Here is a 26,493-nt window from a genome sequence, read left to right as displayed (position 1 = left end):
TTATGACCATCTGATTCCAGTAAGCAAAGAATAGGCGAAGAGGCCTAATTTTATCTAGAACTGAGTCCTCAAACAATCTGTACAAATGATCCAGAGTCATTTTTTTAAGTACCAAATATTTTTAAAGGATTAAGATTATTCATATATAAGATTTTATATAGCATTTGGCTAACAACTAAGCTTTAAATGGAATTAATTTGGTCAGCATCATTTTGACTGCACTTGTATTAATCACCTTAAGTAGAAATATCTTTGAATAAAAGCAAATGCACACATCTGTGCATGCGCAGGTACACACGTGCAAGCATGCACACATGCACGCATATTTAGGATTAATGGCTGAAAAGGGAAAAATCATTTTGAAAGTAGTACAGCTGAGATAGGTCATAATAAGCCTCTAAATACCATGCAAGCTTGCATGTTTAATTCTCTGGGCAAATCACATGCTATGCTAGAGTCTTTATTGCAAGCTTAAAGTCAGGAGAATGGCTTGTTAACACTTGTCTTTGGAGCGAGGCAGGAAACTAGAAAGGTTATTAAAAGTTCCACTTACTGAAATGAACAATGCTGGTTACGGCAATTTTCACCACCCTCTCAAGCCTAAAACTTTGATTAGAAGTTAAGGACACTGGCCTTTCTAGAGAAAATGCTACATTTACCATCTCGGGCCACCTATTTTGCCTCCAGAGAGTTTTTTAAAGCACCCCTTGATTTGAGGAAGCTTCTATTTCAGCACAAATGTTTTGTTAAATTGCTGGAAAAGAACTATCTAGCCTTTCCACTTTTTCTAAGTCCCTCTTCAGAATATATATATATAATATACATTATATACATTATACATATACATTATATACATTATGTGTATATATACATAATATATATTATTCAGAATATATATATATACACACACACATATTTAGATGCTGCAAAACAAGTAATATGATCCTATTTTGTTAAGAAAGAAACTGTATGTATGTAGAAAAAAGAGCAAAAAACAAAAAACAAAACACCTGGGAGCTGTTAACTGTGGTCTGATAGCCAGCTGTTACTGTCATCCATAAAGTGCCCTTTCCGTCAAGCTTTTTTCTTCTTGTCACAACAAAACCACTATACCCATCTGGACAACAGCTCCTCCTCGCTACTACTCACTTCCTGTGACTGGTCGGGCTTCCAGCCACAAGGATAGGTATGTAACTAAAGCATGTTCTAGAATTTATATAGGTTGTGGAGAGGAGAGAGAGACTTTTACTTAAACATATCTGTAAAGTTACATAATCTAAAAAGCCAAATATTCCTGAAAGTTTATAATGAAAAACAGTGCTCTACCGCATTCTTCCTGTCTGATTGGGGTTCTACATAGGCAACCACTTTTATGGGTTAGCTGCTTATTAATAACATTAAACATTTACTATTTACCAGGTTCCCTTCTGAACACATTATAGATATTAACTCCCTAAATCCTCCCTCTCTTCCTACGGGGATGTATAAACCTGCTGCCAACATTCTGACAGCTGCATGGAAGTGGCCGAGGCCTCACTACTGAGTCTGTAGACAGCAACCTGATCCTCTAGAAGGTTTTTTAGTTTGTTTCTGCCACCTAAGTTCAACCACTCTCAAGAATATGCCTCCCAGCTACTGCTGGGGAGGGAGGTGTTTGTACAAATCTGAGGAAGGAATCAAGGGGTCTACCAAAGCTTGCAGAACCTTTCAACCTATTTTAAGCTCTAAACTCACCTTCATCTTTACAGTTGATCTACCATCCAGTCCCTCCAGTGTTCTGCAATGAGAACATTTTTTTTTCCTTTTCAAAATAAAGTTTGAACAGCCTCACTGAGGTATAGTGCTTTGCTTCTCCCATGCAGGCACATAGCTTTCTGTTTTCAGAGTTGCTAGATCAGCCATTATTTTCCAGTTTTCAAATGTTGTTATTCTCTTTTATCTGCTGTTTCTTGTCTCCTGCTCTGTTGGCCCCTATGGTTTCCAGAAGGAGCAGATAAACTCAAGTGTTCAACATACTATCTTTTTTTTTTAAGATTTTATTTATTCATGAGAGACACAGAGAGAGAGAGAGAAGCAGAGACACAGGCAGAGGGAGAGGGAGAAGCAGGCTCCACGCAGGGAGCCCAACATGGGACTCAATCCCGGGTCTCCAGGATCATACCCTGGGCTGAAGGCGGCGCTAAACCGCTGAGCCACCCAGGGTGCCCCAATATACTATCTTTAATCAGAAGTCCATACTTTTTAAACCATGTACTTCTTTTATGTTTAAATGTTTCTACAATGAACATGCGTTACTTATGTTAAAAGCGTTCTTAATATATAAGAAAAAATCATATAAACCACTTCTACTCTGCCAAGTACAGCGATCTAAATATAGAAAGGTGCAAAGTGTGGCAATTTTCTGAAAGGGCAGGAAAAAAGGAAATCTTGCTCATTCTACTCCATTAACACTAGCCTCCTTGCTGAGCCCTCCACACCTGAGACACGCTCTCTCTTAGCTGGCGCACTCTTCCCCAAGGTATCTCTGCAGCTCCCTCCTTCCCTGCTTCCAGATCTTTGCTCATAAGCCATTCTGTTGGGGTGCCTGGGTGGCTCAGTCAGTTAAATGTCCTACTCTTGATTTTGGCTCAGGTCCTGATCTCAGGGTTGTGAGATTGAGCCCTTGTGTGTTAGGCTCTGTGCTGGGCATGGAGCCTGCTTAAGATTCTCTCTCTTCCTGTCCCCTGCCTCTACCCCTACCCTATCCATATGCACACATGCTCACTCTCTCCCAAAACATTTTTAAAAAGGCCATTTTCTCAGTGAAGTTCTTCATGACCACCCTACCTATCACACTGTCTTTAAATTGAAGTTCTTCATGACCACCCTACCTACTACACTGTCTTTAAATTCCCTTTGTTTGATTTTTCTCTCTGGTACTTATTACCATCTAACACACCTTGTTCTTCTGCTTACTTGTTTATTGTCTCTCTATCTCTCATGTGAATGTAATCCCATGAGGAGAGAAATGTGTGTTGTACACTGCTATGTCCCTGATACCTAGAAGAGTACCTGCCACTTAGTGGGCCTTTGATACATATTAGAAACTGGAGAGTTGGTATCCATATATAGACCACTGAATGGCTCATTCCTCTGTATATCTTCTCATACATTATCTGCCAATACATTTTATTAAATTTTAAATCTTTAGTCCATAAATGCTTCAATATACATTTCTAACAAGGAAATTTCTCTTAACAGAACTATCATACCAGGGACACCTGCCTGGCTGTCAGTAGACCATGTGATTCTTGATCTTGTGATTGTAAGTTCGAGCCCCATGTTGAATGGAGAGATTACTTAAAAACCTTAAACACACACACACACATAACTACCATACCATGATTAAACTCAATAAAAATTCCTTATACCTTCTATTATTTGGCCTATGACTGTTGTAAAAATGTCCTCTCGTACACAATTAGTATGTTTGAATGAGAATCCACACATTGCATTTGGTTGATATGTCTCTTAAGTCTCTCTTAAGCTACAGAAGCTCTGCTCCTTTTTTATACCATTTACTTTACAAAGAAACTCAGTCATTTGTACTGTAGAATGTCTCACATTATGAAACTGACTGATCTTGCTTCCTCATGGCATTAACTTGCTCCTGTACCTTGAATTTCTTTGATTAGATTCATATTTTATGGACTTTTTTTGTTTTTTGCTTGTTTGTGGGGTTTTGTTTATTTTTGGGGTAAGAGTCCTTCCTAGGTGGCGCTACGTACTTCCTATTACATTACATTAAGGAGTCACATAATGTCTGCTTGTCTACTTCTAGTGATGTTGCGATCAATTATTCCAGGCTGAAAATATTTAGGGTAACATACACATACATTAACCCTGGAATCCACCAAAAATTAAATGGACAGACATATGGAAACACAGATAAATATGTGATAAAGCAAATAAAACCCTAATAGTAGAATCTAGGTAGCAGGTACACAGGTATTCACTATAAAATTCTTTCAAATTTGAAAGTTTTCATGATAAAATGCTGGGGGGGGAGGGAAGAATCAGTTGATTTGGATATGTTTGGCCTAATTACATTCATTATACAGTACCCCTAATAGTTTTAGCAGATATTGTCACCTAGATTCATTATTTCATTAGGGGAATGCAAAATATATACATTTATAGGTCTCTTTTTTAATATTTAAGCTGCAGTTCTTATATAAAGAAAATTTTTCCTTCACCATTTGAGTACACTGAAATACAGGGTAGACAGAAAAAGGTAAGATAAAATGTTTTATATTCTTTTCTTTCATTTATCAATTTACAAAACAATGAGTTGATGCCCTGGCAACTTCCAGAGATGCCCAAAAGTGATTTTTGGGAAGGGGTGGCTTAGGCTTTCATAACTGATGTATCTCAATCCACTACATGCACTATCCTTTTTAATGCTGAAATGCCCTATTTGTGGCCAATGGGAGATCTTTCAAGTTGGCTCCTGAGTGCTACTAACATGACTTCATTAATCTCAAGCATCTTCCTTTTATTTAGGCACAACAAGATATCCTGAGGCTTACAGTGTACAATTCCTGCCCTAGACCTTGAATGAACCTTTACTCCAATGACTTTTGTGTTCTTTCAACAGGACATGATATTTAGAAACTACAGTCTGGCTCTAAAGACGCTTATTGCTGCTGGGTTGTTACAACTTCTTGGCAAAGACATTGGAATGAGCAAGGGAATATCTATTTTTTTTAAGCTTGTATTTATTTATTCATGAGAGACACAGAGAAAGGCAGAGACACAGGCAGAGGGAGAAGCAGGCTCCCTGTGGAAAGCCTGATGCGAGACTTGATCCTAGGACCCCAGGATCACACCCTGAGCCAAAGGCAGATGCTCAACCACTGAGCCACCCAGGTGTCCTGGGAATATCTATTTTTTAAAAAGAAAAAATTGTGAGTTCATACAAGTACTTCTTTTTTTAAAAAATGTGTTTGAGAGAGAGAGAAAGTACAAGTGGGAAGGAGGGAGAAGCAGGCTTCCCACCAAGCAGGGAGACCAAAGTGGGGCTCGATCCCATGTCCTGAGCCAAAAGGAAGGCAAATGCTCAACTGACTAAGCCACCTAGGCACCCCTCATATGACTACTTCCAATTGAAATTCAATATTATAGGAATTCTACTCAGGTTCTTTGATTTTATATTCATAACTTTTTTTCTTATACTGAAAATCTTGGTTCCTAATGATATTAACAAAATTACTTGTAACATGTATTATTTATAACTTACCCATATGTGTGTGTATTTCAAAATAATTACTAAAATTATCACTAGCAGTAAAACTACTAAATGCCATTTAATATTTTTTTGTGGTTCTTTCATCTAGACATTTTAACCTTATCTAAAGGATAATTTAATGGGACAAGTCACTTCTCTGTCAGCCTAAAACCATTGTTCCTTAATTAGGAACAAAGGGAGCTAAGTGCAAAAGCTCAGGTCATATAGTTTTTAGGCCATTTTCCCTTCCAACTACCATCTTGAGACAAAGACATAAGGTCTGGGTGAAAAAGTCTTTAGGGAACTGATATAAACACAGGAGAAACAAATCACCCTACTGTGTAACACAGGGTCAGAGAACTGAAGGAATAAGAAGCTAGGAAAGAAATCATGAACATAATTCTCATTAAACAGGCACGGTAAGTTGGAGCTGACACACAGCTGCAAATTTTCTCAGCGGGAGCTAGACTGAAACGCTGCTTAGCAACACCAGAAGGCAGATGACAATGAGGGCGATACAAAGAGCTGAAGAATCAGATTTAAGCATGACAATCATACCATCTTACAACTGACTGTTCACCAGCCAAGCAACACCTAATTCTGGTAATAACAGTAAAATATGGTGACTGCATTGCCTACACTTTATTACTCCTATTTCCTGTGGGTTTTTACATTTTTTTTTCTTTTTAAGTAGGCCCTATGCCCAATGTGTGGCCTGAACTCAAGACCCTGAGACCAAGAGTCACATCCTCTACTGACTGAGTCAGCCAGGCGCCCCTTTAATTTCCTATTTTTCAAAACGCTAGTAACGAGGTGCCTGGGTGGCTCAGTTGGTAAAGTGTCTATCTTCGGCTCAGGTCATGATCTCAGGGTTCTGGGATCAAGCTGAGTCAGGCTCCCTGCTCAGCGGGGAGCCCACTTCTTCCTTTCCTTCTACCTGCCATTCCTTCTGTTTGTGCTCTCTATCAAATAAATAAAAATAAAATCTTTAATTTATTTTAAATAAATAAATAGTTGATAAATATAATGTTCGAGGGCACCAGGGTGGCTCAGCGGTTGAGCCTCTGCCTTTGGCTTGGGCTGTGATCCCCGGGTCCTAGAATCAAGTCCCATATCGGACTCCCCTGCAGGGAGCCTGCTTCTAAGTCTGCCTATGTCTCTGCCTCTCTCTCTCCGTCTTTCATGAATAAATAAAATATTTCAAAAATTAAATAAAATAATTATAATGTCTGAGCCAACAAAATTCAGGCACTGATCCCTTCAAACATTTTTAAAAACATCTTAAAACTTCACAGGCTATTGTAGAAATAATATGTATTTTTATCATCAGCGATTTTTTCAAATTTAAGTTTTCTTATCATGCTCAACTTTTGATACATATTAGAATCATCCATGGGCTTAAAAAAATACAGATCCCTAGATGCTAATGCAGACATGCTAAATCAGATTCTCTACAAGTGGGCTGGGCATCCATATTTTGAAAAAAAACTCAGACAATCATATTTGCCCCAAAAGCCAAAGACCCTGTAATATAATACATAAATATCTACAATTGTCAAAGTTTTCTGTGCATGAGAATCACCTCAGAAGCTTGTTTAACATGCCAGCTGGCAGGACCTCCAAAAGTGTTGATCCCATTGGTTGTCATGGGCTCAGTAATCTGCATGTTCAAGGAGCATTCCAGGTAACACTGAGGCAGGTATTACCGAGCCATACACTCAGTAACTTTTTTAAAACATTTTTTGGAAATCATGTAAAGAAACCAAAATAGATGAATACTACCAGCTTGGGATCTGGAATGTGGCAGCCACTGACCTGAGTGATGTTTGTGAAAATCTGCTCAGACATCCTCTCGCACAGAACAGCCAAGAGATGTAGGATGAGCACCTTCTGCTCCTGGCCTTCCACAAGAGTTTGGTGCTGCTCTAACTCCAAGAGGCTTTTGCAGGAGAAGGGCTTTGTTTTTAACTCTGCTTCATCTTCCATGGCCATATGCGTCAACTCCTACCAGCATGGGAGAAAAGAAAAAGTGAGGAAAAAGGCTGTAGAACTAAGGGCTTCCACAATAGTGAGAAAACTCTGTTTGAAATGTATTTGTAAAGAACTAGTCTAAGTGTTCGTTGCAGCATTATTTATAATAGCCAAAATTTGGAGACAAATGTCTAGCAATAAGAGAATGAATAAACTGTATTTATTAAACTGTAGCAGTTGAAATAAGCTAGATCTATGTGGATGTCAACAGAAAGACCTCAAAAACAGTGCTTAGTGAAAAATGGAAGCTGTAGAATGATATGTATATTATGGAATACATATATGAAGATTTAAAACTTCATAGTAAAAAGCATACATACATAAAGAGAACTAGCTTGACAAACTACTTACATTATCAGCATTTTTCATGATCTCTACCACGAGCCCTGCTGAACTGAGACCTCAGGCCATCTAACATTTCCAAACCCTTTTTTAGAGACTATTAAATGCTTTCAGCAGCTTTTTCCCTACAATACTTAAAACTAAATCTCTACTAATAGATAATTCATTACTGTGGGTTTTGTAGGCTTTTTCCCTACATTTCACATTGTAAATTTCCTTGGGAAGAGAAAACCTTAAGTTCCTTAACAATTAATACTTTACCAAAGTAAGTGACAGTTTAGAGCAACGGTTCCCAACAGGGCCTGGGAATTTCTGCTCTGCAGGGGACATTTAGCTGTGTCTTAGGACATTCTTGGTTTCATAATTGGGGAGTGATATAGGCATCTAGTGGTAGAGGTCAGGGATGCTACTAAACATCCTACAAGAAAGCACAGGAAGCCCCTGGCCTCTCAATAAAAAATTACCCAGCCCAAAATGCCAATAGTACCCAAGGTGCAGAAACCTTGGGTTTAAGCAAAGTCCTTTGATTTTTTTTTTTAATTTTTATTTATTTACGATAGTCACAGAGAGAGAGAGAGAGAGGCAGAGACACAGGCAGAGGGAGAAGCAGGCTCCATGCCGGGAGCCCGACGTGGGATTCGATCCCGGGTCTCCAGGATCGCGCCCTGGGCCAAAGGCAGGCGCCAAACCGCTGCGCCACCCAGGGATCCCTGTTTTTGTTTTTTTAAAGAATTTATTTATTCTTTATTTTAGAGAGAGTGTGCGGTGTGTGCGAGTCGGGGGTGGGGGTGAGAGGGGAAAGGCAGAAGGAGAGGAAGAGAGAGAATCTCAAACAGGCTCCACTCACGGGGCAGAGCCTGACTCAGGGCTCGATCCCATGACCCTGAGATCACAACCTGAGCCAAAATCAAGTCGGTTACTTAACCAACTGAGCCACCCAGGCGCCTCTGATTTTTTTTTTTAAGATTTTATTTATTTATTCATGAGAGACAGAGAGAGAGAGGAGAGAGGCAAAGACACAGGCAGAGGGAGAAGCAGGCTCCATGCAGGGAACCCGACACAGGACTCAATCCCGGGACTCCAGGATCATGCCCTGTGCCGAAGGTAGGCGCTAAACCGTTGAACCACCCAGGGATCCCCTGATTTTTTGCTTTTTAAAATAATTTTTAAAATTCTCTGATTAAGAGCACATTTTCTTGTAATGTTATTTACAATGAGTGACTAAGTAAGGGGATAGAATGTGAACACAGGAAGGGGTGCCTGGGTGGCCCAGTCGATTAAGCATCCAACTCTTGGTTTCGGCTTAGGTTGTGGTCTCAGGGCTGTGACCTCAGGATTGTGACATCAAGCCACACACTGGGCTCCATGCTCAGCACAGAATCTGCTTGAGATTTTCTCTCCCTCTGGCCCTTCCATTTGTGTTCTCTTTCTCTCAAATAAATAAATAAATCTAAAGAAAGAAAGAAAAAGAAAGAAAGAAAGAAAGAAAGAAAGAAAGAAAGAAAGAAAGAAAGAAAGAAAGAAAGAAAAGTGAACACAAGAGGTGAGAAAAGCATCAAAAAATGGCCCCTATTTCAAGTTCTAGAAATGTTAGCCCTGATTCTCTCCTTGCATTCCCCTATAGCCACTCCAACTTCAAACTCCACAAACATTCTCTTAGAACAGACACTTCATTTTAGGGAAAATAAAGGAGAAGGCAGAGCTGGAGGACAGAAAATCAGAGATCACCCCGTTGACAGTCTCCAACAATGCAAATAAGGAGTACAGTATGAGGTACAAGTTGCTGTCAGAGATGAGAGCAAGAGGAAGCACAATAACCAACACTAAGAAACAGACCCAGAAAAGGTTTCAGGTGGTTACAAAATGAAAGGAGAAAGGCAGAACTGCTAAATCTGCTTTCCAAATACCTGACAAAACAACAGTCAGAAAGGATAAAGGATTACTCCATAACTGCAAAACCTGCTATTAACTTCAAAAGAGTACTTACTGTCAACACAGAGCAAAGATTAACCCTTTCATAGATCAAGAGTTCTACTTTGGTCATCTCTAAAAGTTCAGGGCAGATCACCTCGGAAAACAGTCCAATCATATGTGTACTGCTTTTTTCTTTTTACCAACCCAAAGACTACTAACATAAATTACTCTTACATCCTGTGATTATTTCTCTCTAAGATTAGGACCTTAATTTTAGGAGCTAAAATTATGACTGCCCTGAAAATTCAAAGGGGATCCTGGTTGTATCCTGAAATAAAGCTGACCATGCCCTTACCATATATGTAGTTCTGACCTTCAAGCAGAAGATGAAGAAGTCACCTGCCAAACCACACTCTTGGCAGTGGGATAACAAGTCCCCGAGATGCTCTACCCGACATTGCTCTGAGGACACCTTCTGGTACAGGGCTTCATCTTCATCTTCATCACTGCAACATGAAGTAAGATTTATCTTGGCAGTGTCACCCAGAGATATTATTTTTGAAACTCTGTAATAATCTTCCAAAGTTACACATGGTATTTTCATACAGTAAAGCATTAGAAAGATCTCAAAAATTTGTTTAAATTATTTTCCTCATGCTCCATGCTAAAAAAGCATTTATTCTCAGAAGGTAGGGTAAGATGTCGTATATAGTCATTTGCTCAGTGGGGAAAAGACTCATGAAGGAAGTGGCTTTTAAAGGAAGATGGATGTTAAAGAATTACCACTATTTCAATAAACTGAAATAGCAAGGAGGAATTAAAGTATAGGTTGTATGCAGATATTCTGAGAAAAAGAAGTCAGCAAAGCAAGGTCAGATTACAGGGGGGCCTTGAATGCCATTCAAAGAAAGCTGGACTTTTTTTTGATGAGCCCCTGAAGGGTTATGGGCAGCAAAAAAAGATACTGTCCTTACAGGAGAACATGCAGTCAGTCTCAACTAATAAGAACTAACGAGATGAAATATGAAAATGCAGAAAGATTCGAAAAACTGAGTAAGCCAAATTTTCAGGTAATAAAATATGGCTACATTATTAAAAGCGATGCTACGATTTCTGCAAAAAAGTTTTAAGAAACTTCTCATGAGGTGCTAAGGGTTTTAATTTTAATTTGCAGGATAAGTGAAAAAGCCAAGATACAATATTATTATACTGTATCATGTAAATAAACACAGATGGACTAGAAGACAAAACACTAAAAAAATGCAAACAGTGACTAGGATAGCAGTTGTCTTTTGTTTTCCTCTTTATGCTTTTTTGCATTATACAAAGAAGGTATGTGCTCTTGTGATTAAAGAAGGAAACAAAAGTTTTCAGACTAAACTGAGAAAAAAATGACAGATGTTGTTTCATATCACTGAAAAATACAATTAGGAAATAGAGTTGATTTGGCCATTCCATTGGGCAGTAAGCCCCAATTTGCCAGTTCACTAATGATGTGGGCTTTATACTCCTCTAGTAGAATGGGTAACCTATTAACTAAGCTTAAGATCACTTCTTCTATTATCCCAGAATCTCCCAGCATCCTTCAGATTAGTCATGTTATCTACACCACATTTTATATTAGACAAAAAAACTGAAATGGCTAAGAGTCACTTCTAAGCTTCTGTGAACCGCCCTGTCAAAATGAAACACTATATTCAAATACTTTTTTAAAAAGACATGACAGGGAAACCTGGGTGGCTCAGTCAGTTAAGTGTCTGCCTTTGGCTCAGGCCTTGATCCTGGAGTCCTGGGATGAAGCCCCACTTTGGGCTCCCTGCTCAACAGGGAGCCTGCTTCTCCCCCCCCCCTCCACTTCTGCTTGCTCTCTCCCTCAAATAAATAAATAAAATCTTTAAAAATAAATAAAATAAAAAGACATGACAATAATTACCTTATGAAGTTCTATTTCATTCATTCTTAAAATTTCAAGGATAAAGACTCAGTTTCAAATACTGTAGTTACATCTGGGTCCAGAAAAAAAAAAATTCTGGATCCAGAGATCATGAAACCTAAGCTGCTCTTTTAGTGTTTCTTTATTTAAAAAAAATATATATTTTATTTATTTATTCATAAGAGACACAGAGAGAGAGGCGGAAACATAGGCAGAGGGAGAAGCAGGCTCCTTGCAGGGAGCCGGATTTGGGACTCCATCCCAGGACTCTGGGATCACTCCCTTAGCCAAAGGCAGATGCTCAACCACTGAGCCACCCAGGTGTCTCTTAGTGTTTCTTTAAACAAACTTTTTATTGATAACTAGGGCTCCTGGACAGAATGATAGGGGAAAGGGTAAGTGGTGATACTGACTTGCCTTTAGGGGACTGGCACCAGGAGCAAGATCTTTAGAATGAAAGATAAAATCAGTCACACACACACACTTCTCTGATGTAGTGCATGTCAACTTTTTGGAGATACGGAGTATCTTAAGTATCACATGAAAACTATGGACCCTATTTTAAAAAAAATCAGCTTTGTGCATAAAAATTTCTTGTATATAATTTCAAAGGGACTATGGACACCTAGAAGTCTATGTAGAAACCCTGAGTTAAGAGTCCATTGCTTCCAGCATTAGATTCATTCAATAACTGCCTATTTATGTTTCTTCTACCATGAAGAGAAACTATAGTTTCAATAAGAACTGTTGATTCTGATATATGAGCACTAAGATGTACACTAGAGACCAGTTACAATAGCTATTAATTTTAATACTGATAAGTTAAATACTATAAAATTCCCCCCCAAAAAAAATTCCCTATACACTCACTAGATTGATCTCAGACTAAACTATTCCAAAGTGTTCTTAAAATAAACACATTAAATTTTAAATTCTTTCAGTTCAGGGGCATAGTTACAACCACAAAACCTACTAGTGCTCAACAACTGTCAAGAAATTGGTAGCTTGCATTTGTACTGATAATTCTGCTTGCAATCAATGTATGTTTTCCATTTTTCTCAAGTCCATCCTATTGATAGAGTGTTTTATACCTTTACTAAGTTAACCATGAATAAAAAATTAAATTTAACACTTTAATAAACAGCCACATGTTGAATGAGACATAAAAATCTGAATATCCAGCAGCCCAGGTGGCTTAGTGGTTTAGTGCTGCCTTCAGCCTGGGGTGTGATCCTGGAGACCTGGGATTGTCCCACATCCTCCCTGCATGGAGCCTGCTTCTCCCTCTACCTGTGTCTCTGCCTCTTTCTCTCTCTCCCTCTGTGTCTCTCATGAATAAATAAAATAAATCCAATCTTTTAAAAAAAAAATCTGAGTATCTGTCAGCAGTTAAGAACTATATGGGACTCTGGTCGACAGGAACTTACATTCTGAGGTCATAATATCTATACATATCACCCAAAAAAGGAAATAACTTAAAATATATTTGTGAGATGTGAGAGAAATAAATTATCCGTTCCACTAATATTTATTAAGTACCTTCCAATTGCTCTCCAGGAGAAAGAAACCCCCATCAAAAAAAAAAAAATAAAATAACATAAAAGCTATCAGACAATTTCATTTAAGAATAAGTCTGACTCTGAACAGACATATACCATTTGGAGATTCAGAAAGAGAACTGGATGATTATGGTGCTGAGGGTAAACATGTGACTACCCTTTATTCTGATTTTCTGGCAAAGACTTGCAAAGTAAGTGCACTTGTGATGCAGAGCTGCAAGGCTCCAGCAAATGGCATCTACTATTAGCTAGCATCTGGGGAAAAAACCTGCAGGATTATTTAAGGAGCTCACATTTCATTTAGAGATTATAAATAGCAGCACCTCGGCTGCTTAAAGTTCTAGGTCCTGTTCTATCAGCGCCCCTTAGTGGACAAGTCAGGGAAGGGCCTTCTGGGTGCAATTCTATCCCAAGAGAGAGGGTAAAGGGTGGGTGGACTCACCAAATGGCCTCTTTGATGGTAACTATTATGCCACCTTGAGTGGCAGCTCTAAGTTGACACAAAGAATGAAGGGAGGACGCAGATTTGTCCAATCCTGCAAATCCTTTCAGGCTGGCAATTGCCTTCTTCCTCTCTAGCTTCCCCAGAATCCATAATAAGATCTCTTGGCAAAGTGACCTGGCAGAAAAAGCAGTTATAAATGAGCTTGTCATCTTACTCTACACATCTAACAAGCTAACATAAAAAAAGAAAGGAAGACTGTCAGGTTCCACTGCATTCTAAATGCTGGCACAACCACCTAGTACTACTGAAGTGCAGGACTGGAAACTATGCTTCCTGTGAATCTCAGAATATATCTAATATCCTGAAATTCAGTGAGTGACTGACTAATCTTTGGCTCTAGAAGCAACTCTGATAAGATCCGTGTTTTTTGTTTTTGTTTTTTTAAATATTTCCAAGTGTACCATTGCCTTTGGATTAGATATCATAAAAGAAAGTTTACACTGATAAAACCATCTATCAATGGGAACAAGAGCTGGTGACCAAGAAAGAGCATACCCACAAATTCTGGGTGATTCCTCAGCCCCTTTTATCTGTACCAGTCAACTAGGATCAGGGTGGAATAAATGTTTGCTTCTTCCTTCTCAGTCTCTGATGAGAACATGATAGTGCTCTGAGGATTTGGGTTTCAAAACTCAAAGTTATTATATGGACAGTTCTTTGAACTTCTTTGAAGTTCTTTCACGTAGTTATAGTCTCCATCTTCCTCTGTGTTCTCTGCTCTGTTGCTGTGGGCTACAATAATGTGTTGACCAAAGGTTAGAGTCCAAGGTAGTATGTGAGCTTTCCCTCACCACTTAACAATGATGAGGATAGCTGTCATTTACTGAGTTTGTGATTATCCAGGGAGAGTGCTCAACACTTTATAGTCAGTCTTTATAATAACCCTATGAAGAGGGTACTATTACTATATGTCTGATCATATGTGGGGGATTTCTAAACACTAAAAATCAGTATTTTCTAGGACTTTAAAAAGGATATAAACTCGGGCAGCCCCGGTGGCGCAGTGGTTTAACGCTGCCTGCAGCCCAGGGCATGATCCTGGAGACCCAGGATCAAGTCCCATGTCAGGCTTTCTGCATGGAGCCTGCTTCTCCCTCTGCCTGTGTCTCTGCCTCTCTGTGTGTGTGTCTCTATGAATAAATAAATAAAAAATCTTTAAAAAAAAAAGTCCCTAAAAAAAAAAAGGATATAAACTCATATAAGGAGGAAGAAATAACATAAGTATCTATGAAAATGGAGCTGATACAAAATGAAGCCAACCTAAATCCCAAAACAAAAGATTATTTTCAGGATGATTAAGAAATCCCTTCATTCCAAACAACACTGTGCAGCACTCACGTCAAATCCAAGTCTAAATTACAGGGTGCCACATTCAGATCCAGATTTCCCCAACTTGATTTCTTACTCCCCACAAGGTTGTTATGATCCATTCTCCATTTCCTCCTCCCTAGACATGTAATTCCAGTATTTTTCACTGATCAAACAGGGACATGTTTACACAAGTAAACAAGGATTTTGTCTCTGACGTCTAGGACAGAGGCTGAGGAAAGCCATTCTAAAAATTACATTCAATCCCCTGCAATCTGAGAAGCTCTCTTTCGGGGCGCCTGGGTGGCTGTCAGTTAAGCATCTGCCTTCCGCTCAGGTCCTGATCCCAGGGTCCTCCTGTCAAGCCCCCTATCAGGCTCCCTGCTGGAGGAGGGGGCCTGCTTCTCTCTCTCCCTCTGCTGCTCCACCGGCTTGTGCTCTTCCTCTCCAGGAAATAAATAAAATCTTTTTTAAAAAGAAAAGCTTTCTTTCTCAGATGAGCAGAGTAAGAGGATCCCCAAATGTTTTACTGATTTTGAAAGAAAAAAAATTACAAAGTGGCATTAAGTTTTATAAGAATAAGAACATCATTCAATAAAGATTTCACTATTTATAAATAAATAAGGTTCTCTAGACTGTTTACCTTATGTGAGACACACTTTGCTTGGTAAAAGTGTAGAGAGAAAAGAGCACTCCCAGGACTGGAAGCAGGGAATCCACTAAAACTGTCACAGGGTCATTCCCGACCACGTATACCTAGGGAAAAGAAAATGATGTGAGGTACCAATGGGTGCAAAGCCAGAGAAATTGGAATCAAATACCATATATCTATTAGCAGCACGGAGAGTCTTATCTTAACTAACACTTTAGTCCTAAACCGAACAATTTTAGCTCTAAGGCTAAGAAAACTATTTGAGATTGTCAGGCCAAAACACAGGGAGCCTGAACTGGGAACAGCACCCTTTGGTGTGTGCAGCCTGAAGAAATACTGGGGAAAATGAGTAAATTAACCAATTTCCTGACCCCTTCCTTTCCTGCTTTTGATGACCTTCATATCTCCGGCTAATCTGCCATCACTCACCTCTACAATAATTCTCTAATTACTGAAGGCTCTGCTCTCAGGAACTAACAGACAATTAATGCCAAATAGAAAAACTTAAAACTAGGTTTGAAAAACAAAAACAAAGCTTGCTCTAGATTTGTCACTCTTAAGATATAACTGCCACGTGGGCATGTCCTATTCTCTCCAGTTCATAAAAAAATGTTAAAAGAAATTATAATGTGCATCTAGCTCTGCACTGGATTTACAGGGTTAAATGTGTAAGGATGCCAATTTTTGTTAACAGTAATTACAGTAATTACGTTACACATTCTAGTTGGCCTTTAAAAAGGATAACACAAATGGATTCAACGAGCTTTATGTGAATACCCACTGGAATTTAGGCATTGTCCTAGGCATTGTAGTGAGTATACAAATGAGAGTTGTTCTCTCTCAATTGCTGTGATCTACCAAGAAGAAAAAAACAAGTAAACCAATTATAATAATAATAATTCAAGGCAAGGAACTTAAAGAATTAAGAGGAGCAAAATGCTATTTTTTCAATATTCTTTCTGTATAAGGGCCTCTTTAAGTTTCCTTTTCCTCATCCTTTGAAACAGAGCTGAGGCTGGGGCACCTGGCTGGCTCGGTTGGAAGAGCATAGGACTCTTGATCTTGGGATTGTGAATTCTAGCCCCACAATGGTGTAGAGATTACTCAAATAAACAAAAACTTATAAATAAATAAAAGAGGGCTAAGACTTGACCATGGGTTATTGTTATAACTTTTTTTTCCATAGGAGACCATCATAATGTTAATAAGCCAACTGTTTATAAAGAATCTAATATAGGGATGCCTGGGTGGCTCAGCAGTTGAGTGCCTGCCTTTGGCCCAGGGAATGATCCTGGGATACTGGGATCAAGTCCCACAACGAGCTCCCTGCGAGGAGCCTGCTTCTCCCTCTGCCTATGTCTTTGCCTCTCTCTCTCTCTCTGTCTCTCATGAATAAATAAATAAAGTCTGTAAAAAAAAAAAAAAAAAGAAGAAGAAGAAAGAAGAAAGAAGAAAGAAGAAGAAGAAGAATCTAATATAGTACCTGGAAGATAAAAATGCTAGCATAGTTCCTGTAACACATATTAAGAATGTAATCATGAGGCGCCTAGATGGCTCAGTAGGTTAAGCCACCAACTCTTGATTTTGGCCCAGGTCATGATCTCAGCGTCATGAGATCAACCCCTGTCGGGCTCTGCGCTTAGTATGGAATCCGCTTGAGATTCTCTGATTCTCTCTCTCTCTCTCCCTTCCCCCACTTACATGCTTGCATGTGCAACAAGGCACTCTCTCTCTCTAAAATAAATAAATAAAATCTTAAAAAAAAAATAATCAGGGGATCCCTGGGTGGCTCAGTGGTTTAGTGCCTGCCTTCAGCCCAGGGCATGATCCTGGAGCCCCGGGATCGAATCCCACATCAGACTCCCTGCATGGAGCCTGCTTCTCCCTCTGCCTGTGTCTCCACCTCTCTCTCTCTCTCTGTCTCTCACGAATAAATAAATAAAATCTTTAAAAAAAATTAATCACTGTCGCTTCCTCATCTTTCTCCTTTCATCATCATTATCTGTGTCTATACTATCAGGTTTTAATTATTAATTAAATTGCGTTTAACTTAAGTAGAAATCAGTGCTGTTTATGTAATACTAAAGGTCATGGAGGCACAAGCTGGAAAACTCTCCATGCTTTTCCAGAGAGCCTGTCCCTTTAAATCAATCCTAATTTTTCACACTCCTTAAACCTCCCAGCTCCTCTGTGGAGCCTGATAACCAAGGAGCCAGCTTCCTGTGCATGATCTAATCTCCATAAGCCTAGCTAAATGAGGTGCCTTGTATGGCAGTGCTCACAAGTAATATGCAGGCCTAATTATGATATCACCAATTACAAGTGGTAAAAAAAAAAAAGTGAGAGAGAGAGAGAGAGATTCCCCCAGATAACGTAAGGGCCATTGTTTGGCTCTGTAGTCTGTGTTCCCAGAAGTAATCCCTGTGGAGCCATCCTTCCTTACCAGCATCTTTTGTACAAAAAAACAAAACCAAATGGAGTTAAATCTCCATTATTTACTGGCTTTACTGGGCCAAAGCACCTCAAACTTTAACATGAATTCAATCAAGCCCGTTTCTCAGGGATATATATTGTTACTGATAAATTCTTCCCATTTTTAAGTTCTCTTGTTATACTTTTCTGAAGGAACAAGTACTGCTTTTGTATTAAGAACAATTGATCAGTGAGTTTTCTCTGTGATGTCTCAAAGAATTTGAATGGCCTCTGCTTGACACATAGAAGTTGTCACCTCCTTTCCAAGACAATAATAAATTTCTCTTTGTCCTGAGCCCAAAGATATCTCCATTTTAAACTTCCTTGATGGGGCAGTCCAGGTGGCTCAGCGGTTTAGCGCCACCTTCAGCCCAGGGCCTGATCCTAGAGACCTGGGATCGAGTCCCACGTCCGGCTCCCTGCATGGATCCTGCTTCTCCCTCTGCCTGTGTCTCTGCCTCTCTCTCTCTCTCTCTCTCTCTCTCTCTCTCTCTCTCCCTCTCTGTGTCTCTCATGAATAAATAAATAAGATCTTTAAAAAAAAAACTTCCTTGATGGAAGGACATTTATTTTTCAAAAGTTTTGGATGGGCCATTTGAAAGTTCTACCTTTTCCATTGACTGTACAACTGTTCATCCATTCATTCACTAGTTCAAATATTTAGTAAGCATCTAACCAACATTAATGACTCTTCTCCTCTAAATTCCAATAGCACTAGAGCTTCTAAGATATAATCAGCCCACAAATATACAGTTATCTCTCCCTTCTTCAACTAGCCTATTTCTCTATTTCAGCACCTATTGTGATAGATGATTAAGTTGTGTTACTTGAATGCTTGGTGAATAAGCAGTTGTGACAGAAATATACAACTTAAAGGAACCACCCTGTTACCATTTTTATGAAGCAAACAACTAACGTTTATTGCAATGTCTACTCAAGAATCAACAAAGTTATTCAGCTAAACATTTAATAAACAATCAATCCTCACAAGAGTCCTACAGGTTAAGTATTTTTATTCCCATTCTAAAAATGTGGAAAACAGGACAGAGAAGCCAAGTGAGTTGAGCCAACGTACTCTGTTAGTAAATGGCAGAGCCAGGGTGAACTCAAATCTGCCTGACATAAAATCCATGCACAATCCATAAAGATGGAGAGCAGATGAGTAGTTGTACAGGGGTGGGACGAAGGCAAAATGGAAACTGGTTCATTAATGGGTATGGCATTTCCACTTGGGGTGATGAACGAGTTCTGGAACTAAACAGTGACAATAACTGTGTGACACTGCAAATGAACTTAATGTCAGTGAATGGTATACTTGAAATGGTTAAAATAGTAAATTTTATGTCATGTGTATTTTACCACAATTTTAAAAAGAACAAAGCATGTACTCCATGGCCTCCTAATACTTACCTCCCATGTGCATTTTTTCATTGCTTCAGTCCCTAACCCATATCAACTTTATCCCAGCCATCTTCCCTCTGAATCAATAGGCCCCAGCTTGTTGGGCTATTAGTACCTCTAGGCCTGCTACCTCTGCAAAGTAGGGCAAGAGTTCCTGAGCGGCACCATGGACAGCAGCTTCTGCACCACCTCCCCTTCCTCTTAAGTCTTCCAGTAAGTAGATCTCCAGGGCCATACTATGGCCAGGCCTTTCCAAGGACAGTGCCCTCCTTCCAATCTTTTGCCAAGCACTCAACTCATATGCAGGTTAACATTTGGTCTGCACCTCACATCCAACATTACCCTCTATATACATTCCCAAAGTGGCATCTGGTTACTTCCCAATTCACATGGACTCCCCAGATCATTGACATATACCTGCAGTTCAGTGACTCATCAAGGGATAAAGGAGGCTGCACTGATTCAGCCAATGTCACACTGTGATCTCTTGCTGACAGCACTGACAATGACCAAATGCTCTAGGAAAAAAAAAAAACAATAGCTCTTCTAATGAAGTCATACTATATATGGAAGAAATTGTTGCGGCCAATTCCTTCCAGTCCCCTCCACATTAGGTTGGTGACAGTACCAACTGAGGAAGCACAATAGTAAACTGTTCCTGCCCCACAGTGAGGAGGACCCCACTACCCTGCATCTGTGCCCTGACATGGGTGTTGTGGGAGTTCCTTGAACTGTGCTTACGTGTAGTCTCCTAGTTGGGGTTCTTTTCTGCTCACCCGGAGGCACAGTGGGATGAGAGTTCAAGTTCAGAACCACAATCCCATACTTTATATATTATTTTGACCTGTGGAAATTCCATTTTCTCAGCAGTGTGACAGTGGAGTATGTTTCACATAGGGTTATTTCCCACTGACCAGTTGTGGGACTTAACACAAATCAATGGACTTCTCTGAGTCTCAGTTTCCTTATCTAGACAATAGGAAGATCAGATTAATCAAGCTTTAAGGCCTCTTTGGTATCTCATCTATCATCCTCTGACTTGAGTGCAAATTTGCTTTCTTCCTTCTGTATCTTTCTGGTACCTTAGCCATTAAGAGGTAAAGCTAGTTTAAAAACATGAGCTGAGCAGCCCAGGTGGCTCAGCGGTTTAGCGCCGCCTTCAGCCCAGGACCTTATCCTGGAGACCTAGGATCTAGTCCCACATTGGGCTCCCTGCATAGAGCCTGCTTCTCCCTCTGCCTGTGTCTCTGCCTCTCTGCCTCTCTCTGCCTCTCTCTCTCTCTCTCTCTCTCTCTCTCTCTGTCTCAAATAAATAAATAAATAAATAATTTAAAAAAATAAAATAAAAATAATAAAAACATGAGCCAATTTTCCACCACCCAAAAAATTTTGAAACACTGAAACTTGACAAAGTTGTAAAAATTTCTAACCCTCCCCACATGCTTTCCCTTGCCCTATCAGTTCTGAAGTTAGCACTTTAAAGATGAAATCCTGTTCAGTTGAAAGAATCACATTCCTTCTGGTTACTTGAGGTATCTGCTGGAACTAGGGATCCCCCAACACAACACCAAGAGATAGGAAAACTGAAGCAGGGAAGGGAGAGACAGACTTTCAAGGTACCTTTTCAAATTCTTTGGTGTAAAAAAAACTCTCTGAGAGTAAGTGAAATGGTGCTTTGAAGAAAAGATGAACTTCCATGTCTACCTGTGGCTTTTCTGGTATAAATACATAGGACAGGGCTGAGGAGAAAAATAAGAAGTGAGTATGGATTTATAAAAATCATAACGGCTCAGAACAGATTACTCGAGGAAACAGATGGGTACCAATGACCCCACTGGCAGCTTGGGGATTTCCACATTCCTTTCTGAAAGCATCTTGGCTTTCTACCACAGATCCAGCCATGAGAAGAAATGTCTGTGGTTAAGTCTTATAACCCCTCATCTGAGCTTAAAGACTACTCTTAACAAGTAATAGAGACACGTTTCTGGGTACTCTTAACAACAGATCACGTACTACTGGTAACTCTTAGTTGCTTGACTGGGAGCTCCCTGAAGGCAGCAACTGGCTCTTAATCATTTCTGTGTTTGTAAACCTAGCAGACTATATGGCATTCTATATGTACTTGGCAAAATTTGTGTGTGTGTGACTGATTAACTGAATCAAAGAAAGAATGAATAAAGTACATTGAATGCTTTTTATGTTCTCAAAAGCTCTATTTTTGGAATTACAATGTTCTCTGTATTTTCTTTTCTTTTCTTTTTTTTTTTTTAAGCTATAGCTAGAAGCTATTCCATCAATGTTAATGAGCTGAAGAATCACAGAACTTCAGCTATGGAAGGGAGAGCATACTGAACAATAGGAAGTTTGCTTTTAGTGTATTGGCTTATTCAGAACCTACCTTCGATATTTAAAGGACTCAATTTCTCTGGAAGGACTGACTAGAAATTTAAATTAAAAAGGAAAGGAAAAACCCAGAGGAGTCAAATGGCCAGAAGTATTAAGAATAAACATCTGTTTCTGATTCAGAGCAAAACAAAACAGAAAGCAGTCCTCACACACTCCACTTCTCATTTACTAGACTTCCATCACATTGTTAAGCACATCCCTAAGAGACCACTGCAAAGTTGAAAGAGCACCAGCAAGTCAGGAGTCAGGAAACGGGTATGAATTTTGTTTCTGACACCTACATGATTGCCCAAAATCACATATTATGTGAGTGAACATGGGTAAGACATTTAAACCTCCCTAGGATTCAGCTTCCTCATTCATAATGCAAGTGTTAAGCTTTTTGCATAGGTACCAGTTAAGATAATTCATGTTAAGATATTTTTCTTAAAATATACAGTCCTGTGCAAATGTTACACTTATTCCTGAATACCTGCTGATGTGGTTGTAAATGGAATGGTCTCCTTGCTTTATGGCCTTATCTTCTACAAGGATGTATACGTGTGGAAATATAAACATGAATCAAGCTGAGTCCTAACAGTGAAATTCAGTACAGGCTGTAACTTGATTTTTCACCCTGTTAAAGATTAAACTAGTCAAGTGCTGCCTTCTAAAATATCACATTGATCCTTTTGATAGTAATGTTCCAGAACTTCTAATGCAATTACTGAGTTTAATTAAGACTCGTGAGAAGCAAGAGAACAAGGCAAGTTACCTAATACATTTTTCTGCATTGTGCATGCTTTCAGAGTGTGTTATATAAAATAATCTTTTTTAAAAAGTTTCCTTGAACCAAAAGAGAACTGACAGTTTTTTAAGCACAAATTATTTGCTAAAGTATACAATGAACCTATCAAAAGTTACTCTGTTTCATCCCTGCAACTCAAGTGTTAAATAAATACTGTTATCTAAAGTAAGATGGATAGGGACGCCTGGGTGGCTTAGTGGCTGAGCGTCTGCCTTCAGCTCAGGGTGTGATCCTGGGGTCCTGGGATCGAGTCCCACATCGGGCTCCCCACAGGGAGCCTGCTTCTCTCTCTCCCCATGTCTCTGCCTCTCTATGTCTCTCATGAATAAATAAATAAAATCTTAAAAAAAAAAAAAAAGTAACATGGATAGTCAACCCTTGAGCCCGATTCCAACCTAGGTCTATTTGATTCAAACTTTTTTTAAAAAAATTTTTATTTATGATAGTCACACAGAGAGAGAGAGAGAGGCAGAGACATAGACAGAGGGAGAAGCAGGCTCCATGCACCGGGAGCCCAACGTGGGATTCGATCCCGGGTCTCCAGGATCGCGCCCTGGGCCAAAGGCAGGCGCTAAACCGCTGCGCCACCCAGGGATCCTGGTCTATTTGATTCAAAAGGCCAGGTGCTTTTCACTACACTATACCACAGAATCTGAATGTACCATCTAACACATGAATCTCCCACAGCTTTGAAGGATACCTTTAAAAAAAAAAAAGATTTATTTATTTTGGGGAGGGAAGAGAAGAAGAGGGAGATAGAGAAATAATCTCAAGCAGACTCCCCACTATGTGCAGAGCCTGATGTGGGGTTCGATCTCACAACTCTTTGAGTCATGACCTGAGCTGAAACCAAGAGTCTGACACTTAACGGACTGAGCCACATAGGGATCCCGAAGACACTTCTTTTGGTCCTTTACATGTTATTCAAGGTCACAGTTCAATTAGAATTGGAAACATCCAGAAAGAATAACTGCTTTTGAGGAAGAGCTATAGGTGGGAGAAGACTAATTTTTTACTGCAAAGCCTTTTGTACTTCTTAAATGTGTACCATATGCAAATATTATCTTAACACAGAGTGAAAGAGAAGAGACAAAAGGATTGGTTCCCAGACCAGATCTGGCACTCACTAGTATGATTTGGGACAAGTTACTTCACAATCTTTTGGATTTTGTTTCCTTTACTGCAAAATGAGGGATTAGTTTGTCAAATCCAAAGAAAGTACTACACCAACAATGAACCCTAATATAACTCATGGACTTTGGATGAAACAGGTGTGTCAGTGGAGGCTCACCAACTGTAACAAATGTCATACTCTGATGTGAAATGTTAACAGTGGGAGAGGCTGTACACATGTGGTGGCAGGAAATATATGGAAAAACTCTCTGCTTGATTGTAATGTGAACATAAAACTGCCCAGAAAAAAACAGTCTATTCAAAAACAAAAAAAGAAATTATTTCTAAATTTCCTTCAAGCTCTAAGATTCCATTATTCCAATTTACTCTATAAAAACAATTAAAAATTTAGAAAGAGGAATCAATTGGCCAATCTGAGAGAGTAACTTTAATTAGAAATTTGCTATGAAAAAAAAAAAAGAAATTTGCTATGACTAAATGGCCAAAAAAAGACTTGGATAATTAAAGTCAGGATTCCCTGAATCTGGAAACAGAGAGATAAAATGGAAATGAGAATGAAGAATATAAACTAATTAGGTACCTTCCAGCCTCTCCTACCCTAAAATTTCTTCTGCCTTTAGGGAGTCTCAGCAAGTATTGTGAGAAATACTAAAAGGAAGCATCCCCCCAACTCTCCCAGTCCTACCTAGTATCAGATTCTGGCCAGTTCTCTTAAGAGCAAGAAAATATCCAAATTGTAAAGAATTGTAATTCTCTCATCCTGCCCTAACCAGAACCAATCCCTATGCAGCCTAGGTCTCTCTTTACCTCTCTAGGCAAAGAAAAACCATTTATCCCTCTCATACCAAGGAGTACCAAAAAAAAACTAAGTATTCTAGGGACAGGGCTCCAGACATTCAGAATCAGAAGGAGATAGAATAGGAAGCCACTGGACTAAAAGTTATTTGAGCTGCAAATCCCCTTCTCAACTTAGATAACTTTACCAGACATAAAGCACACACATAGAAATGACTAAAATTATTTGCACTAAAGTACAAGTGGCTATGCCAAATTTTCAGTTCAATTCAATGAGCATATATGTGTATACCTGTATTGTTGAGAACTTTCCACCTAGCCCACTAGAGACACAATGCTCCTTTCTGTGCTGTATGTGAAGGATGCAAGCATCAAAAGGCCTTCTCTTATAATTTCTCCTGCCACATTTTCATTCAGTAAGCTGAAGCTTTATTTCTTTAAATACCAAAATGTATTTTTATTTTACCTCTTTCAGAAGCAATTTAAAAAAATGGATTATATGCAATCCTTGCCTTCTTAAACAAGTATACTGAACATACCAGTCGCCACATACTTTGTTTTTCAAATTATTATGTCCTTTTGGGGGTACTTCTGTCTCCTTTCTTGCTCCTCTCTGCTGGCATTCTCCTGTCGTATGCCTTAGTCAGTTTAACTAACTTATTTTTTTAAGACTTTATTCATTTATTCATGTATTATTAAATTTTTAAAGATTTTTTATTTATTTGAGAGAGAGAGAGAGTGAATATGGGCGGGGGGGGGGGCGGGGGAGCAGCAGAAGGAGAGGGAGAAGCAGACTTCCCACTGAGCAGGGAGCCCAATTCAGGGCTCAATCCCAGGACCTCCAGATCATGACCTGAGCCAAAGACAGATGCTTAACCAACTAAGCCATCCAGGGGCCCCAAGATTTTATTTTTAAGTAATCTCTATAACCCAACATGGGGCTCGAACTCAAAACTCCAAGATTGGGACACCTGGGTGGCTCAGCAGTTGATTCAGCTCAGGGCACGATCTCGGAATCCAGGATGAGTCCCGTATCGGGCTCCTTGCAGGGGGCCTGCTTCTCCCTCTGCCTCTCTCTCTCTCTCTCTCTCTCTCTCTCTCTCTCTCTCTCTGTGTGTGTGTGTGTGTGTGTGTCTCTCATGAATAAATAAATAAAATCTTAAAAAAAAAACCCTCCAGAATTAAGGATTGCATGCTCTTCTGACTGAGCCAGCTGCCTACTCCTAATTTCTAATATGTTACTTCTAATTCCACTACAGTCTTAACCAGAAAAATAGTCTGATCTGGATTGTGTATTCAGTAAAAAGGAAATTGGCTTTGAGGAATAAGAGGCTCTGCAGTTAGGTGAGATGGCAGCCAGATAGACGCTATTGTGATACAGGTAACCCAGGACATTCAATTGGAAATGTCAAGTGAGGCACCAAGATAAAATAGATTTAAAAGATACCAGACTAAGACGAGAGTAGGACTAAAAAAACTTCCCATTCAGAAAAAAGGTAGAGAAGGATCAAACGTGTGGAGACCAAGAGGAGATTGATGAAGATTTCTTTGAGGAGAGATGCTGGTGAGGGTGAATCCCATCCCCTCAACCCACCTCTTTTCTTTTCTTGGTAAAAGAAAGAAAAAAAAGATAACCCAACTTAAAAATGGGCAAAGGATCTTTTTAAAAATAAAACAAAACAAAAACATGAGCAGAAGGAGGGGCAAAGGGAGAACCAGACTCACGCTGAGCTGGGAGTCTGATGCAGGGCTCCATCCCAGGGCCTTGGGATCATGACCTGAGCCAAAGGCAGACGCTAAACTGACTGAGCTACTCAAGTGCCCCTTCTTAAAAAAAAAAAAAAAAAAAAAAAAAGATAGTATTTTATTTATTTAATTGAGAGAGTGAGAGAGACAGAGACCAGCATGAGGGGTGGGGGAACAGAGGGGGAGGGAGAAGCAGACTCTTCACTGAGCAGGGACCCGACATGGGACTCGATCCCAGAACC

At 39.5% G+C, this 26,493-nt stretch overlaps 1 protein-coding gene across 1 annotated transcript in view; it reads right to left on the bottom strand.

Moving 5' to 3' along the window:
• The window catches only part of TANGO6 (transport and golgi organization 6 homolog), a 210,878-nt gene that overhangs the window by 148,014 nt on the left and 36,371 nt on the right, over nt 1-26,493 (bottom strand). The window contains exons 8-11 of the mRNA XM_055306190.1: nt 15,502-15,614; nt 13,488-13,664; nt 9,927-10,059; nt 7,082-7,270 (exon numbers count right to left, since the gene is read on the bottom strand). Of these exons, the coding sequence (XP_055162165.1) occupies nt 7,082-7,270; nt 9,927-10,059; nt 13,488-13,664; nt 15,502-15,614 (612 nt within the window). The remainder of the gene's footprint in view (nt 1-7,081; nt 7,271-9,926; nt 10,060-13,487; nt 13,665-15,501; nt 15,615-26,493) is intronic.

Source organism: Nyctereutes procyonoides, unplaced genomic scaffold (genome assembly GCF_905146905.1).
Source record: "Nyctereutes procyonoides isolate TBG_1078 unplaced genomic scaffold, NYPRO_anot_genome, whole genome shotgun sequence".
Classification (NCBI taxonomy): Eukaryota; Metazoa; Chordata; class Mammalia; order Carnivora; family Canidae; genus Nyctereutes; species Nyctereutes procyonoides.
Note: the sequence above shows the minus strand (reverse complement) of the source record. Positions and strands in the feature narration are given on the sequence as shown.